Raw genomic sequence first — 15,233 nt, forward strand, 5'->3', positions numbered from 1 at the left:
AGCTGGATCTGCAAGGCATCTTTTTCTATAGAAAATAAGGGGCTTTCTTTAAAATAGGTGGCATCTCTCAAGTCTGCATACACACCTTCCTTGGGAATATACCTGGGCTTGAACATGTCTGCAAATTCTTTTTTTTGTAAAATACTCTTCGGTGTTTCCAAAATGGGAACATATGAAAACATAGCGGTTACAAGGACCTGGTCATGTGTCCCAGTAGTTTTGTTTCTTCTGCTGTCGAATCTTGTGCCAAGCACTTTCTGAACAGGCTCAACAAGTCCCCATTTTTCTCTTAAGTGTTTGTTTAGTTTTGCTTCTGAATTTAAAGGTGTGAATGGATTTTCCAGTGTTTGGAAGGATTGTTCTATTGTGCTCCTATTTTCTGTATCCTGTGGAGACAAGCACTGTAAAGCTACATCCTTAGCCTGACTCTGAATCTCAAAAATCACCTCTTCCATGGATGAGACAAACCTCTTAACATTGGACTGACTCAGTCCAGCTGTTTTGAGTTGTGCAATAGCAGTAGCACACATAGCCAAAGTGCTGCTACTGGACTTTGTCAAAGGGGTAGATGTTGTGTAGACAAGTGTATTCGCACAAGATAACTCAGTCTGACAAACAAAACACTTCATGTCAAACAGATCCGTTTAAGTACTAATGAAGCAACCTAGCCTGGACTTCTGCGACACGGGGACTCTCCTTCACTTTGCCAACATCTATGTTGTACACAGTGGTCTGGATGAACGTGAACACGTTGTACATCATGGGATTGTATGTGGTTGCAAAAACGTAATGCGCCTTAAACAATTCGTCGAAAACGCCAAGTGAGGAGGCCGACCTGCAACTGATGGCGTTTTTGTCAAGTATGACAAAGAACTGGTGGACTTCTTTCTTCCTTCGTCCTACAGCCAGGAGGTAGGGTTGTGTGCTTGTCATGATCGAATCAAGATGTTCCTGGATGTTGGTTCCTGTCTGAGAAAACAAAACACAAACATACTTCTCTGCTTGGGAAGCAGACAAAAATTAGTTTCTATGTGTATTATTTAAGTGTGTGTATGTGATCATGACCTGCAAAACTGAAGCTTCCTCAGTGAAACATCCTTGAGTATTGCATTACATATTAATTAGGAACAAATACAAACCTTCTTGAAGACCACGAGATGCTTCTCTGCTTGGGAAGCAGACAGTCTCTTACGACCCTGGGCAGAGGGGGGAATCAGGTGTAACAGCAAAATTGATGAGAGGTCACTGTCCCAACCTGTAGCAACACAAATTTGATGTTAAGTTTTTTTTTTTTTTTTTTTACAAAATACCAAAAAGACAGCATTTCTCTATTTTTACTGACCTATTTTTCACTTAATATTTAAACTACTGACAGCAAACAAACTACAAACAGCACCAGACACTGTTTGTAAAATATTTCACAAGTCATACTTACCAATGTCGTCATCCACTTCAGTGCCATCCTCAGGAGTATCAGCTGCCAGGAGGAGGTCTTCAAGCTCACCGGTGGATGGTAGCTTCCTGCATTCTTGGATGACCTTTTTCTTGAATGTCGTCGTCCATTTCCCCAGAAACTTGCTAGAGACATCCTCCCCAAACATCAGAACAAAATCCTGTTCCACCTAGGGTGAGGATAATGAAGAACTTCAAGATTTCACAGCCAGATCAATTGTGTTAATTGTTTGGCTGTCACTCAAATTCACTCATGCTTTTTACATAATTATGAAATTGTCAAAACACTGTCAAAATAATGAAAAATAATTACCAAGCCTTTGACGTCTTTGAAACATGCAAAGACAGACAGTATGTTGCTCGACTGCTGTGGGTTGAGGACCATGTTGCGACGGAAGTCACATATCAGTTTCATCTTCTTCTTGATTGTGTCCTCATCAGCTGAATGTTTAATCAGTGTGATGGCTTCCTTACACTCATCTTCACTCAGGACAGTCTCTGGAACAAACTGAGGTTCTCGTCTGGCGGCTGGTCCTCCTGGCCCATCTTCATGAGATGCCCCTTCGGATGATGCTGTACAATATGAAAAAATACCATATTTTGACAGCCATATAAACGTACAGGCAAAAAACAACAACGTTTCAGATCTTCTTCTAGAATTACTTAAGTGTTACCTCCATATGATGATTGTCTGTCTCTAGCAGTGGATCTCTGAATAGTTTTAATCCTCCAGGCCAAGTACCCCGTGCCACTCTCGCCATCATAAAAATGTTCCTTGGAGGGTGAAAGGATAAGAAAAACAGAGACTCAGCAGACAGTTTTTTTTTTAAGTTAAGGTGCTTCTAAGTGAATTTGTACAAAACAAAAAAAGAGTGACATTTTGAATATGAATCCACCACTCCTCCCTCTCTGCTCCTTCATCCTTCCTGTAGACCCACCCTCTAAACCTTTAAAAGTATGCTCTGTTAGAAATCAAAATGTTTCAATGCAGCATTTAACATTATCACAGCCATTATAGTGTGTGCTTACATAACCGGTCCTGGAGAATGGATCACTGAGGTACTTTTCTTTCACCTGTCTGGGTGGTGATGTACTGCAAGATTAAACAAACAAAAAAAGAAAATATTTCTTCATGCATTGCATTTAACAAAGATTTGAATTTAATCTAAAAGCTACACTGAGTTACATAAAAACTATTTATAAAATTACCCATTCTTCTCTGTGATGTCAGCTGCTAGTATGTTCACCATTTTCCTTCTGGTTTCATCTGTCAGGGACTTGGTTCGATTATATTCATTCATTATGCGTTCCCCACCAGGTTTCTTGGTAAGAATGGATTCCACCAACTTCAAACAAAGAGCAAATCAACATGTTGAGAATACATCCCTTTAACACGTGGGGATTTTAAAAAAGACTACATACTATATTCTTTTTTTATGGCCTTTAGTGACCTAAAAATAATTCCTGTTGTGCTCTGGTGTTTGTGTGTTAATTCTTATGTTCTTGTCTTCTGTGTCCAGCCTCTGCCGTTTACCAGAAGGACTCTCTGAAAGGATGTCTGTATCATGAAAATCAGACGAATCAAGGAACGGTGGTTCGGACAGCTCAGGAGATATCATGGAGACAGATTCTTCAAAGAGAAGCAGGACAAATATTAACCACAAGAAACTAGCATGTCTGTTAAATACTGTAATATAACCTGTGTCATATTTGATGGTTAGCACTCCAGCTGAGGGATCCTTAACTACATCCTCAAATACGTCCTCATCCAACTCAGTCCCCGAACTATCAAAAACCTTCACACTGTCTGTCACAGCTGGCACACCAAACTTTGCAAATGCTACAGGAAAAGACAAATGCTTGTGTAAACTAGACTTATGAGTTCATGTTGGCCTAATACACATATCCAATTAATCTGGAACATTACTTTTGAACAAACATCAATAAATTAAAGTGTGAAATAAATCTACTCATTACTACTACTTTTTAAGCAAAACAGAAAGCGTGCATTCAAAGTTACTCAATGTGATTAGAGATGGTAACATTTGTACTCAAAAGCTACTATTACAACTACTCTTAGCAGCTTCCAGTGCAAAGCTCGAGTCAATGTCAATTTCTTACCTGCAATCAAAAACTCCTTCAGATCTGACTCCGTTATTCTTACAAATTTTTGGACATCACCAAGTCTGGCCTTAATCAACATGGTTCCTGCAGCACACAATTCCTCATTGTCACAACCATATATGCTTATTAATAATGATAAAATTAGGAATAAATACAAACCTTCTTGAAGACCACGAGATGCTTCTCCACTTGGGAAGCAGACACCTTTCCTGGTCTCTTACGACCCTGGGCAGAGGGGGGAAGTGTAACAGCAGCAAAATCGATGAGAGGTCAGTGTCCCAACCTGTAGCAATACAATTTTGATGATGATGTGACAGCAGTTCTATATGATCATAAGCTCTCTCTTTTACTGACCTATTTTTCACTTGATATTTCAACTACTGCTAACAAATCATTACCTGCGTCCACTGTTACCACTCAAACAGATGACGTATGATTCCAGTGTCTCACCGCGTCTCCAAATCATCATTATTTTGTGTGTGACTTCACTTTAACATGAACGCAAATTAGAAAAACAAACAAAGTTGGGAGCAACAGCTGCTATGGCTGACGGTAACGTTACATCACGCACAGGTTCACACCAGACGCCGAAGCTCCGCGGAACGGAGACCACTTCCCTTTGGCGCTCAAGTTAACCGATGGTGTAGTTCAGACCAGACGCGATCAATCTTGGCAGGAAGTCACACATGAAACAACGAGAGAATCCGGTCAATTTTCAAAATAAAGCACTTTTCAAAATAAAAGAGAGACATGGAGGGGTGTCAAAACACACAAACAGGGAAAGAGTGAGAAAGAGAGGCAGGGTCGAGTTGTAAAGTGTAAGATGTTAACTGTTGATTTGAACCATTCCGCCAATGTGGGGATTAATGTTATTTTTCTCAACCCACGGCAATTTCCACCTGAATTTAAGTCATGTTTAACACAACAAAATTATTTCACCACATCATATTGTTAAGTTAATTACCTTTTGCGGACATGGTCAAGTTGGACACGCATGCATTTTAAGCTAGGTATTCACTCGGTCATGGTAGCCGTCTCAAATTAGTTGTTAAGATACAAAACCAGTTCAAACACGGCGGCCAACAACACAATGTTCTTTTAAAACAAAATTTCTGTTGAAATGCCAACATAAAAAGTGGTTTAATATGTGAAAACAAGAAACTTACCGTAATCGTTTGAGGAGGAGGAAAATGGTGTCGAGAAAAATCTTAGACGGTTTGACTGCGGAGGAGTTGGGCGGGGCTTTCCAGAGTCAAATTAACACAACGTCTTCTAACTCTGGGAATTTTCACCAACACTAGGGGGCATTCTACTCAATCTGTTGTTGTAATAACTCTGAAAGAGTCATTGAACTTTGACACTGCATATTTAACACTGCGAAATTTATTGTGTAGTGAGTCAGAGAAGGCTAGCTCCATGGTACAACTCAGAAACACAAGCTTTAAAGCAAAATCCAAGGAAGCTAGAAAGAAGTTGGTGTTCTACTGACCTGGAAGAATCTCCAAGGCTTGGAAAGACAGCCTATTGGCGTATAAAAAAAGTCTCCGTAAAGCCAGAACATCCTATTATTCATCATTGATAGAAGAAAACAAGAATAATCCCAGGTTTCTGTTCAGCACTATAGCAAGGCTGACAGACAGCCACAGCTCTGTTGATCCATCTATTCCTTTAGTCCTCAGTTGCAATGACTTTATGAGCTTCTTTACAAATAAAATTGTCTCTGTTAGAGGAAAAATTCACCATATCCTCCCCACAGCTGGCTCAGATGTACTGTCCAGTTCAGCAGCCTCAGAGTCCACTGTAACTGGCTTATATTTTGAATGTTTTTCTCCTGTACATCTCTCTGAACTCACTTCAGCAGTTTCTTCATCTAAACCATCGACTTGTCTTCAAGACCCCGTTCCAACAAGGTTGTTCAAAGAAGTTTTTCCTTTAATCGACACCTCTATATCAAGTCTGATTAACTTATCTTTATCAACTGGTTATGTACCGCATGCTTTTAAAGTTGCAGTAATTAAACCTCTACTTAAAAAGCCTACTCTTGATCCAGATGTTTTAGCCAATTATAGACCTATATCCAACCTCCCCTTTATTTCCAAAATCCTTGAGAAGGTTGTTGCAAACCAGTTATGTGATTATCTGCACAGAAATGGTTTGTTTGAAGATTTTCAGTCAGGTTTTAGAGTCCATCACAGCACAGAAACAGCTCTGGTTAAGATTACCAATGATCTCCTCATAGCCTCAGACAATGGACTTGTCTCTATACTTGTCCTGCTCGATCTTAGTGCTGCATTTGACACCATCGATCATAAGATTCTATTACAGAGACTAGAGCATATGGTCGGCATTAAAGGAACTGCACTAAGCTGGTTTAAGTCATATCTGTCAGATAGACTCCAGTTTGTTCATGTTAATAATGACTCTTCTATCATCACTAAAGTCAGTCATGGAGTTCCACAAGGTTCTGTGCTAGGACCAATACTTTTCACTCTATATATGCTTCCTCTAGGAAACATTATTAGGAGGCACCAAATAAATTTCCATTGTTACGCAGATGACACCCAGCTGTACTTATCCATGAAGCCAGGTGAAACTAACCACGTAGCCAGGCTTCAGGTGTGTCTTAAGGACATAAAAACCTGGATGACCAGTAATCTCTTACTCTTAAATTCAGTCAAAATTGAAGTTACTGTAATTGGCCCAAACCACCTCAGAGATACACTATGTGATAATATACTGACTCTGGATGACATTACCTTGGCCTCCAGTGCTACAGTCAGAAACCTTGATGTCATTTTTGACCAGGACTTGTACTTTACTTCACATATAAAGCAAGTCTCTAGGACAGCCTTCTTCCACCTGCACAATATTGCTAAAATCAGACCCATTCTGTGTCTAAAGGATGCTGAAAAGCTAGTTCATGCATTTGTTACCTCAAGTCTGGACTACTGTAACTCTTTATTGTCAGGATGTCCCAAAAATTCAGTAAAAAGCCTCCAATTGATCCAAAATGCGGCAACACAAGTACTGACAGGAACTAGGAAACGAGATCACATCTCTCCTGTGTTAGCTTCTCTGCATTGGTTCCCTGTAAAATCCAGGATAGAATTTAAAATCCTCCTCCTCACCTACAAAGCCATTAATGGTCAGGCACCATCGTACCTTGGAGAGCTTATAGTTCCCTATTTTCCCAATAGGACACTTCGCTCTCTAAATGCAGGTCTACTTGTGGTTACTGGAGTTTGTAAGAGTAGAATGGGGGGCAGAGCCTTCAGCTATCAGGCTCCTCTCCTGTGGAACCAGCTCCCAGTGTGGGTTCGGGAGGCAGACACCCTCTCTACCTTTAAGATCAGGCTTAAAACTGTCCTGTTTAGTAAAGCTTATAGTTAGGGTTGGCCTGGGTATGTCCTGACCCATCCCTTAGTTATGCTGCTATAGAGCTAGACTGCTGGGGGATTCCCATGATTCACTGGGCGCTCTCTCTCTCTCTCTCTCTTGATTACTTTATGCCATTAACTTTGTATTTTTTTCTCTCCCGTAGTTTGTGCTTCTCCTCTCTCTCCCTCCTCATTCTGCAGGTATCTCTGCCTCTGGAGCAGCAGGATCCAGATCCACCACTACTCATCATTACTATTAACCACCATCTCATCATTATTGATAACACCATTACCTACACAGCTGTTCCTGGTCTCTCTCTCTCTCTTTTCTCCTCTCTCCTCCCCCCACCCCCCCTTTTTTAGCTCCTCCTAAACCAACCGGTCGAGGCAGACAGCCGCCCACCCTGAGCCCGGTTCTGTTGGAGGTTTCTTCCTGTTAAAAGGGAGTTTTTCCTCCCCCCTGTCGCCAAGCGCTTGCTCTTTGTGGGAACTGTTGGGTTTTTCTCTGTAACAAAGTAAGGTCTTGACCTTGCCCTGTAAAGTGTCTTGAGATAATGTATATTCTGATTTGGCGCTATATAAATAAAATTGAATTGAATTGAATTGAATTGTTTGGAGGGGGATTCAACCTTGTGGGCTTGACAATGGCCTTAAGGACCTGAACTGGTTATACCTCCATAAGTGTTTGCTGGTACAAGAAATCATGTATTGGCATGAGTTGGCTAGGTCTCTGGTGTGTCCTAGGATTGGGTGCTCAGTAGAGGAGACATTTAGGTATGTCATGTGGGACTGTCCCTTTTCTCGCGTAGTGTGGGAGAGGGTGGAACTGTGATTAAGTCGGGAAGTTTTTGGATTTAAACTGAAAAGGGGGTTGGAACAGGACTGGGTTGGGAAAATTTGCCATTTGGTTAGTTATTAGCATGGTAAAGAGAGGCTTGTGGGTGGCTAGACATCACCTAATGAAGAAAAACAGAAGCAGTAGAGTAGAGAGGGTGGTGAGGAGATTAAAAACAAATTTGAAGAGGAGAACTGAGAGGGACATTCTGAAGTTGGGAATGCATGCTGCTTTAGAGAGGGGGAAGGGGGGTTTTGGACTGATGGAGTGAAATCCGGGGGGATAGGATGTTTGGTGTAAATGGTTTCTTGTTTTGTTGTTTAAGTAAAAATGTTATGGGGTATGTAATTTGGGTTTTGGATTTGTAGACTACATATTTGATGTAATCAGTTTTCTTTGTAGTGACTTTTGATTTGGAGTTTGGAAATTGTAATCATAAAATAAAATAAAAAAATCTGTTTTGATTGCTTCTTGGTCTTCTAAGACTGCAGTTGCCTCCAGTTGGTGGTTAAACTCTTCCCTGTTGTGGCACTGATTTAGACCAGTGCTTAGGAGGAAATTGATTACATTTCTTGTTTAAAGTAGTGCAACTTTTCTGTAGTTTTAAATCTTTTATTTCATTGGCCTAGAGGACTGCTCACCTGCACTCTGCCAGATTGAACACCTTGACCAGGCCAACCTTGAAAAGATGAGTACATTTTTACTTTCTTTTACTGATTGTGTGTGTTTTATTCATTGGAAGTTTTACTGGTTTTAGTTTCTTTTAACTCTTTTTTTTTAGTCTGTGGTGCCTTCACCATGTCGGCCAACTATTCCAGCATGCGGAGGAACCACATTGTCCATTTTAAGAAAAGGATGGAAAGCTCCTGGAGATGTCAAGACTAGACTTCTAAAAGAGACTAATCCAGAAGGCTTTGAAATTCAGGGCAAATTATTTGAACTGTATTTTGACCCTACCACTGAACAAAGGTATTGATTTAAGCTTCCAGTCTGCAGCAGTCTTGAGAGAATTTTGGACCAGATTTGAGAGTGAAATCCCAGTTTTCTGCTTTCAAGTGTGGTGAACATGGGCACGTGGTAGAAGCATGCACAAAAACCTTTTGCGGAAAGTGTAGAGAAATTTGGCACACCTTTGAGGAGTGCACCAATGGCAGGAAGTGCTATCTTTGTGGAAAAAGAAATAATCTCTCTTTTACGATTGCCCCAAATCATTTGCCAACAAAGTAAAAGCAGCAAAAAGAAATGAACAAAATGGAGGACAAAATGAATAAACTGGAGAGCAGGTTGAAGAGGCACGGCAGGAAAATTCAAATCTCCCACCAAATACTGTGAATGGAGAGGAGGGATCAGGTGAGGCAGGAGAGGGCGAGGGGCCTGCAACAGCCCCATCAATGGAGAGTGGAGAGGAGGATGGGGTGATGCAGGAAGAGGGCGGAGCTATTAGGTTCAACCACCTGACGATAGTGAGGATGCCCCCCTCCCCGATGCCCAGCAAACAAAGAGACTTGCATTGGAATTGTCCTCTGAGTCCCCTGTAGTCTCAGAGAAGAGGGGAAGAGTCGGGACTCTCTCAGACGGTTCATCTGTGGAGGAGCCCAGAGTCTTCCCCTCCAATTCACCTAATGAAGTCTCACGCTTAACAATAGCTCTACAATCAACTCCTCAGTGTATAGACCCACTAGCACCAGAGCCTCTCGTATAGATTTTATTTTTATACGGGACTGTCCACCAACCAATGCTAGATCCATTTTCCCATTGACCCATTTTCTTTTCCGATCACTTGATGTTCTCCTGCAGCCTGTCACTCTCTTCAGGTGTGACTTTTGGAAGTGGTCTGTGGAAACTCAACTGCTCCCTGTTTGAAGACCAACATCTAGTTCAGCATTACAGGGAGCAATACAGAACGTGGCAGACCCTACAAGACGTGTACAATACACAAGCACACTGGTGGGAGATGGTGAAGGGAAAGACTCAGACTTTTTTCAGACAGGCAGGCAAAAATAGGAAGGACAAAGAAAACACACACATGATCGGACTGCAGAAGTGACTACAATGCCATTTTAATCTCAACCAAAATGGAATGGATTTTAATGAAGAAATTAAAGAAATCAAATCAGAGATGTTTAAATTTTAAATTTTATTTTTAAAACTAAAAAAAGAAAATGAGTGCACAACAGAGAAAATAGAAGAAATTAAACAGATTGTGGAACATTTTTTATACAGAATTGTATAAAGAAAAGCCCATTAGAATAGACACCATGAATGAAGTTTTAAAATCCATCAACAAAAAAGTAAAAGACTGTGCTTTTACCACTCTGGAGTTAAATAGATGTTTGTCAAATTTTAAAAAAGGGAAGTCCCCATAACAAGATGGACTTCTCTTGGAATTTTATTTGACACTTTGGGACATTTTAGCACCTGACTTGATTGATGATTTTAAAGACTTTGAGCAACTAGACCAACTTCCTAACAGTTTTAGAGTAGGGATAGCAACTCTTCTTCACAAAAACAAAGACAAGATTGACCTGATGAACCGGAGACCTATCACACTTTTAAACTTTTATTGTAAACTTTTTAGCAAACTTTTAGCTTCACATATGTCCTTGTTTTTAAAGAGGGTGATTCACCCCGATCAAGCCTGTGTCATCCTGGGGAGGAAGATCACTGACAGCCTTGTACTGATCTGAGACACCATCTGTTACACAAGATACAGAAACATCCGACTAGTAGTCCTAAGTTTAGATTTTGAGAAAGCCCTTGATTGGGTCTCACACCACTACCTTTTTAAAGGTACTGCAAAACATGGTGTTCTTAGAAAGGTTTATAGCTTTGGTGGGATTGCTTTATCGGGGCATTACCAGCAAATTTGTGATTAACAGGCATTTGACAAAAGTATATTAACTGCGGTGTCTGTCAGGGTTGCCTGTTATCTGCCCACCTCTGTATAACATGTATAGACCCACTGGCACAGATCTTGACAAGGGACCAACGAATCAATGGGGTGGGAGTGGGGGACTGGACACTAAACGTATTTTATACATGGATGACATGAACATTTTATGCACTAATCTTTTATCGGTCAACAGGACACTGGACTTGAATGGTTTGGATGGGCTTCTGGGTCAAAGCTAAACAGAAACAAGGCCCAAGCCCAATTTTATGGACCATGGACAGTAACTGAGGAGACAGGACTCCCTTTGACTGTGGCCCAGACTGACCAAAAAATACTGGTGATCAAATTTGACAGGGAGGGAGGGGGGACAACAAATTGGCCAGACATGGTAGGGAAAGTAAAGCAAAGACTAGGATATTGGGGACTGATTATCACACAGTAATTTTACCTTTACTCTTACTCATCAGTTCTGTTTTTATCCCACCTGGGAGAGTGCTTTTAGATCTGGAATGAGCCATCTTTTAATTCCTGTGGGGCTCCAAGTGGGAGAGACTGAGGAGGGAGGTCATGAAAAGGCCAAAGGAGAAAGGAGAAAAAGGAGTGCCTGACCTATACTTGTTTTCAGGAAGTCAATACACTGCACTATACTTCACACAAGCCACAGACCCATCCTGAAACCCCAAAACCACAGCAATGACATATTTCTGAATGGGGTCTTAGACGATTGAAGATTTTACCCACAGAACTTAAAGTACCTGTGTCTTTTAGCCTGCCACCATGCTATGCTTTTATCCAGATGTTTTTAAAGCATTTTAAACTGGAGCAGCTGCAACTGAAGTGCAGCACTGCCATAGACCAGTAGGCAATGGATGGCTCCTTGCCAGCAAGGGAGGTCCTACAGCGCAACTGGTGGTCTACCCTAGCCACCATAAAAGACGCCATATGGACCTCCAGAAACTTGCTGGTAAGAAAGCACATACAGAGCTGAGTTGATTAGCATCCTGACCATGGTGTCCAGCTTTCCCAAGGCAAGTTTCCAACTGGATGGGAGGGTGAAGGGCATCACAGAGGAACCGTCATCCGCAAAGTAATCTGTCAGTTTAATCCTCCCACGGAGGTCTCTGTGCAATTCTTCCCTATCATTGGAGTTGGAGGCAGGGATGTAAGTGAGGCCCCTCTCCAGCAGACACACTTGAGCCTCTGTTGGGCGAAATAGCTCAGACACATTCAATATGTTACATCTCAAGTTCCAGGAGAGGTCCTGGCGTCCCACTGGCGACTGGGCGAGAACTAGGCAATATGGACTGTGGAAGGGGTAATACTATAATAACCACAATCGCCGATTCAGCAGTCCTTGGTGATCCTCATATCTTGGGAACTTTGTGTGCTAGAATAATGAAAGTTTGTCTCCACAAACTGGATCAAACTGTGGTTGAGATTAGGTTAGGAGTCAGAGTCATATGCAGAAACACAGAGTCTTACCTAAAGTATAAAGTCAATATCTAACGTTACCTAAGAGTAGAATCGGCTAGTTCTTACTTCTGTGTGTTCCATACTTTCTGGCATCTCCAGTGGCTGTGGATACTGTGCTAGTGCAACTGAGCTAAGATGCATGCACGCTCTCTGGTATGCACTACCTCCTCTTGGGATGGACTTGGGAGACAGTTTTGGAGCTCGGCGGAAAGTGGGGGAGGGACCTGAAACTTGGTTTTATGGCAGATAAACCAAGTGGAGTCCAATATTTGTGTATAGAGAATGGTGATGTGGTGTCCAGATGCGGTTCCCAGTAGGACGGTGCAGTGAAAAGTACAGGCTCTTGCCTCTGGGCCCCGTGGAAGTGGTCCAGGAGTTTAAGCCTCCTGTGGAAGGTGTGGAGGTCTCCCCTGAGTTGTGGTCAGGTGGGTGGATTAGTAATAATAATTAACAACACAATGATAACAATGACAACACGAGCAAGACCAACAACAAGTTATAGACAAAGAATAAGATGAGAGAGAATGAAGACAGAAAATAAGACATAGAACACATAACAAGGTGAGATAAAAGAATAGGACAGTGACAATTTATGTCAGGTGGACTTATAAACAAGTAAGTACCTTAACACTGATAATCCAAAGTCAAAAAGTCAAAGTCAAAGTAGCTTTATTGTCAATTTCTTCACATGTTAAGACATACAAAGGAATCGAAAGGACGTTTCCCACTCTCCCGCGGTGAAACATATAAAGTGCACACTGCGCAGGCAGGACAGATAAGACAAGAAAATAAAAATAACTAAATGAGATACGTAAATAACTGGGAGTAGCAGCGGGAGTTTCTGTGCAAGTTAGGTTATTGTAGTGCAAAGGTGATTCAGTAAAGGCAGCAATTTGACATTAATAGTGCAGTTTCAGTTCGTGTGGTAAGTGATCATATAAATGGAATACAGGTAACGGAAGTGCAGGGGACAGAGTCCTGAGTGATTTTCCTTTCGGGGGGGGGGGGGGGTCAGCTTCCTGTCAGTCTGGGGGGTATGGCTGGGGGGAGTGAGGGGAGAGAGTTTAGCTTCCTGATAGCTTGGTGTATGAGGCTGTTGCTGAGTCTGGTGGTGCGGCAGCGAAGGCTCCTATACCTTCTTCCAGAGGGTAGGAGGCTGAACAGTCTGTATGCAGGGTGGTTGGTGTCGCTCGCCATCGAGATGGCTTTCCGGGTGAGGCAGGTGGTATAGATGTATTCCAAGGAAGAGAGTGTGGCACCAATGATCCTGCCAGCTGTGTTCACTATGCGTTGCAGTGACTTCCTGCTGTAATCAGTGCAGCCACCGCCCCACACAGTGATGCAGCTGGACAGGATGCTTTCAATGGTGCCCCTGTAGAATGTGTTCAGGATGGGTATGGGAGCTTTCGCTTTCTTCAGCTTGCGGAAGAAGTAGAGGCGCTGCTGGGCTTTCCTTGCCAGTGATGCAGTGTTGGTGGCCCAGGAGAGGTCCTCACTGATGTGCACCCCCAGGAATTTGGCGCTGCCCACTCTCTCCACAGCAGCACCATTGATGGTCAGTGGTGGGTGTTCAGTGTGGCTCTTCCTGAAGTCCACCACAATCTCAATGTTTTGCTGACATTCAGTAGGAGGTTGTTGTCCCTGCACCACGTGGTCAGAAGGTTGACCTCCTTCCTGTAGTGGGTCTCGTCGTTCTTGGTGATAAGACCCACCAGAGTTGTGTCGTCCGCAAACTTCACCATGTGATTGGTGCTGTAGGTTGGTGTGCAGTCGTGAGTCAGCAGGGTGAAGAGCAGGGCACTGAGCACACAGCCTTGTGGGGCCCCTGTGCTGAGTGTGATGCTGTCTGAGGTGTTGTTGCCGACTCGTACTGGGTACTTTTTCCAGGTGGGTGAGGGCTGGGTGGAGAGCAGAGCAGATTGCGTCTTCTGTGGAACGTTTTGCTCTGTATGCGAACTGAAAGGGGTCCAGGGTGGGGGGGGGGATTGACTTGATGTGAGACATGACCAGCCGTTCAAAGCACTTCATAATGATGGGGGTCAGTGCCACAGGGCGATAGTCACTGAAGCAGGATGGAGCCGGTTTCTTTGGCACAGGTATGATGATGGAGGTCTTGAAAAGTGATGGAACAGCAGCTTGACTCAGAGAAGTGTTGAAGATATCTGTGAAGATATCCGTAAGCTCCTCTGTGCAGTCCCTCAGTACTTGTCCTGGAATGTTGTCTGGACCTGTTGCTTTGCGGGGGTTGATGGTGGAGAGTGTCCTCTTCACACTTTGAGCAGACAGGCAGAGAGCCTGGTCGTGGGGGGGGGGGGTTCTGTGAGCTTGTGTTGTTTGTTGATTCAAACCGTGCAAAGAAGCTGTTGAGGTCGTTCAGCAGAGAGATGTTGTTGTCACAGGTCTGTGATGCAGGCTTGTAATCCGTGATGGTCTGGATGCCCTGCCACAGGCTGCGCGTGTCTCTGCTGTCCTTGAAGTGGTTGGTGATTTTTTTCGAGTAGTCCTGCTTTGCTTTTCTGATGCCACGGGACAGGCTGGCTCTCAGGCCAATTCTATCCCCAGCTTTGAAGGCTTTGTCTCTGGCCCTCAGCAGCCGATGGACAGCCCCTGTCAGCCATGGCTTCTTGTTAGCCCGAGTGATAATGTTTGTTGTGTGGGTTACATCATCTGTGCATTTGCAGATGTATGAGAATACAGTGTCTGTGAGCTCCTCATTGTCTATGCGGTTGTTGTGTGTAGCTGCTTGCTTGAACATGTCCCAGTCTGTTGTAGCAAGGCAGTCCTTGAGAGCAGACCTTGATCCCTCCGGCCACACAGTAATCTCCTTCCGAATTGGTTTTTCCACTTTCACTCTGGGCCTATATGCTGGCATTAGCATAACAGTGAGGTGGTCCGAAAGTCCAATGTGGGGGAGGGGGGAGGCCTTGTATGCTCCTTTGAGTGAGGTGTAAACCAAGTCCAAGGTGTTATTCTCCCTTGTTGGGAAATTAACATGCTGATAGAGTTTCGGTAGGACAGTTTTAAGATCAGCATGATTAAAATCTCCAGCAACGATAGTGAGACCATCTGGGTGTGCTGT

General features: G+C 43.0%; 1 protein-coding gene across 1 annotated transcript; it reads right to left on the reverse strand.

Moving 5' to 3' along the window:
* Positions 1 to 834: 834 nt before the first annotated feature.
* On the reverse strand, positions 835 to 6,057 carry LOC139634818 (uncharacterized). The gene is made up of 10 exons (XM_071501484.1): positions 3,736 to 6,057; positions 3,574 to 3,660; positions 3,152 to 3,292; positions 2,987 to 3,082; positions 2,662 to 2,798; positions 2,482 to 2,545; positions 2,127 to 2,226; positions 1,766 to 2,025; positions 1,436 to 1,622; positions 835 to 1,255 (listed from the first exon to the last, which is right to left on the reverse strand). The coding sequence occupies exons 4-10, from the start codon at positions 3,017 to 3,019 to the stop codon at positions 1,122 to 1,124; spliced, it is 915 nt and encodes a 304-aa protein (XP_071357585.1). The 5' UTR covers positions 3,020 to 3,082; positions 3,152 to 3,292; positions 3,574 to 3,660; positions 3,736 to 6,057; the 3' UTR covers positions 835 to 1,121.
* Positions 6,058 to 15,233: the final 9,176 nt, after the last annotated feature.

Source organism: Trachinotus anak, unplaced genomic scaffold, assembly GCF_046630095.1.
Source record: "Trachinotus anak isolate AG129_WGS33_773 ecotype Australia unplaced genomic scaffold, CSIRO_AGI_Tana_v1 ptg000017l, whole genome shotgun sequence".
Lineage (NCBI taxonomy): Eukaryota > Metazoa > Chordata > Actinopteri > Carangiformes > Carangidae > Trachinotus > Trachinotus anak.

Coding starts and splice junctions, on each gene's coding strand:
- LOC139634818 (XM_071501484.1), bottom strand. CDS start 3,019: ATGATACAGACATCCTTTCAGAGAGTCCTTCTG. Junction 2,546..2,661: donor GACATCACAGAGAAGAATGG/GTAATTTTATAA, acceptor TTAATCTTGCAG/TACATCACCACCCAGACAGG. Junction 1,623..1,765: donor TCAAAGACGTCAAAGGCTTG/GTAATTATTTTT, acceptor TCCTCACCCTAG/GTGGAACAGGATTTTGTTCT.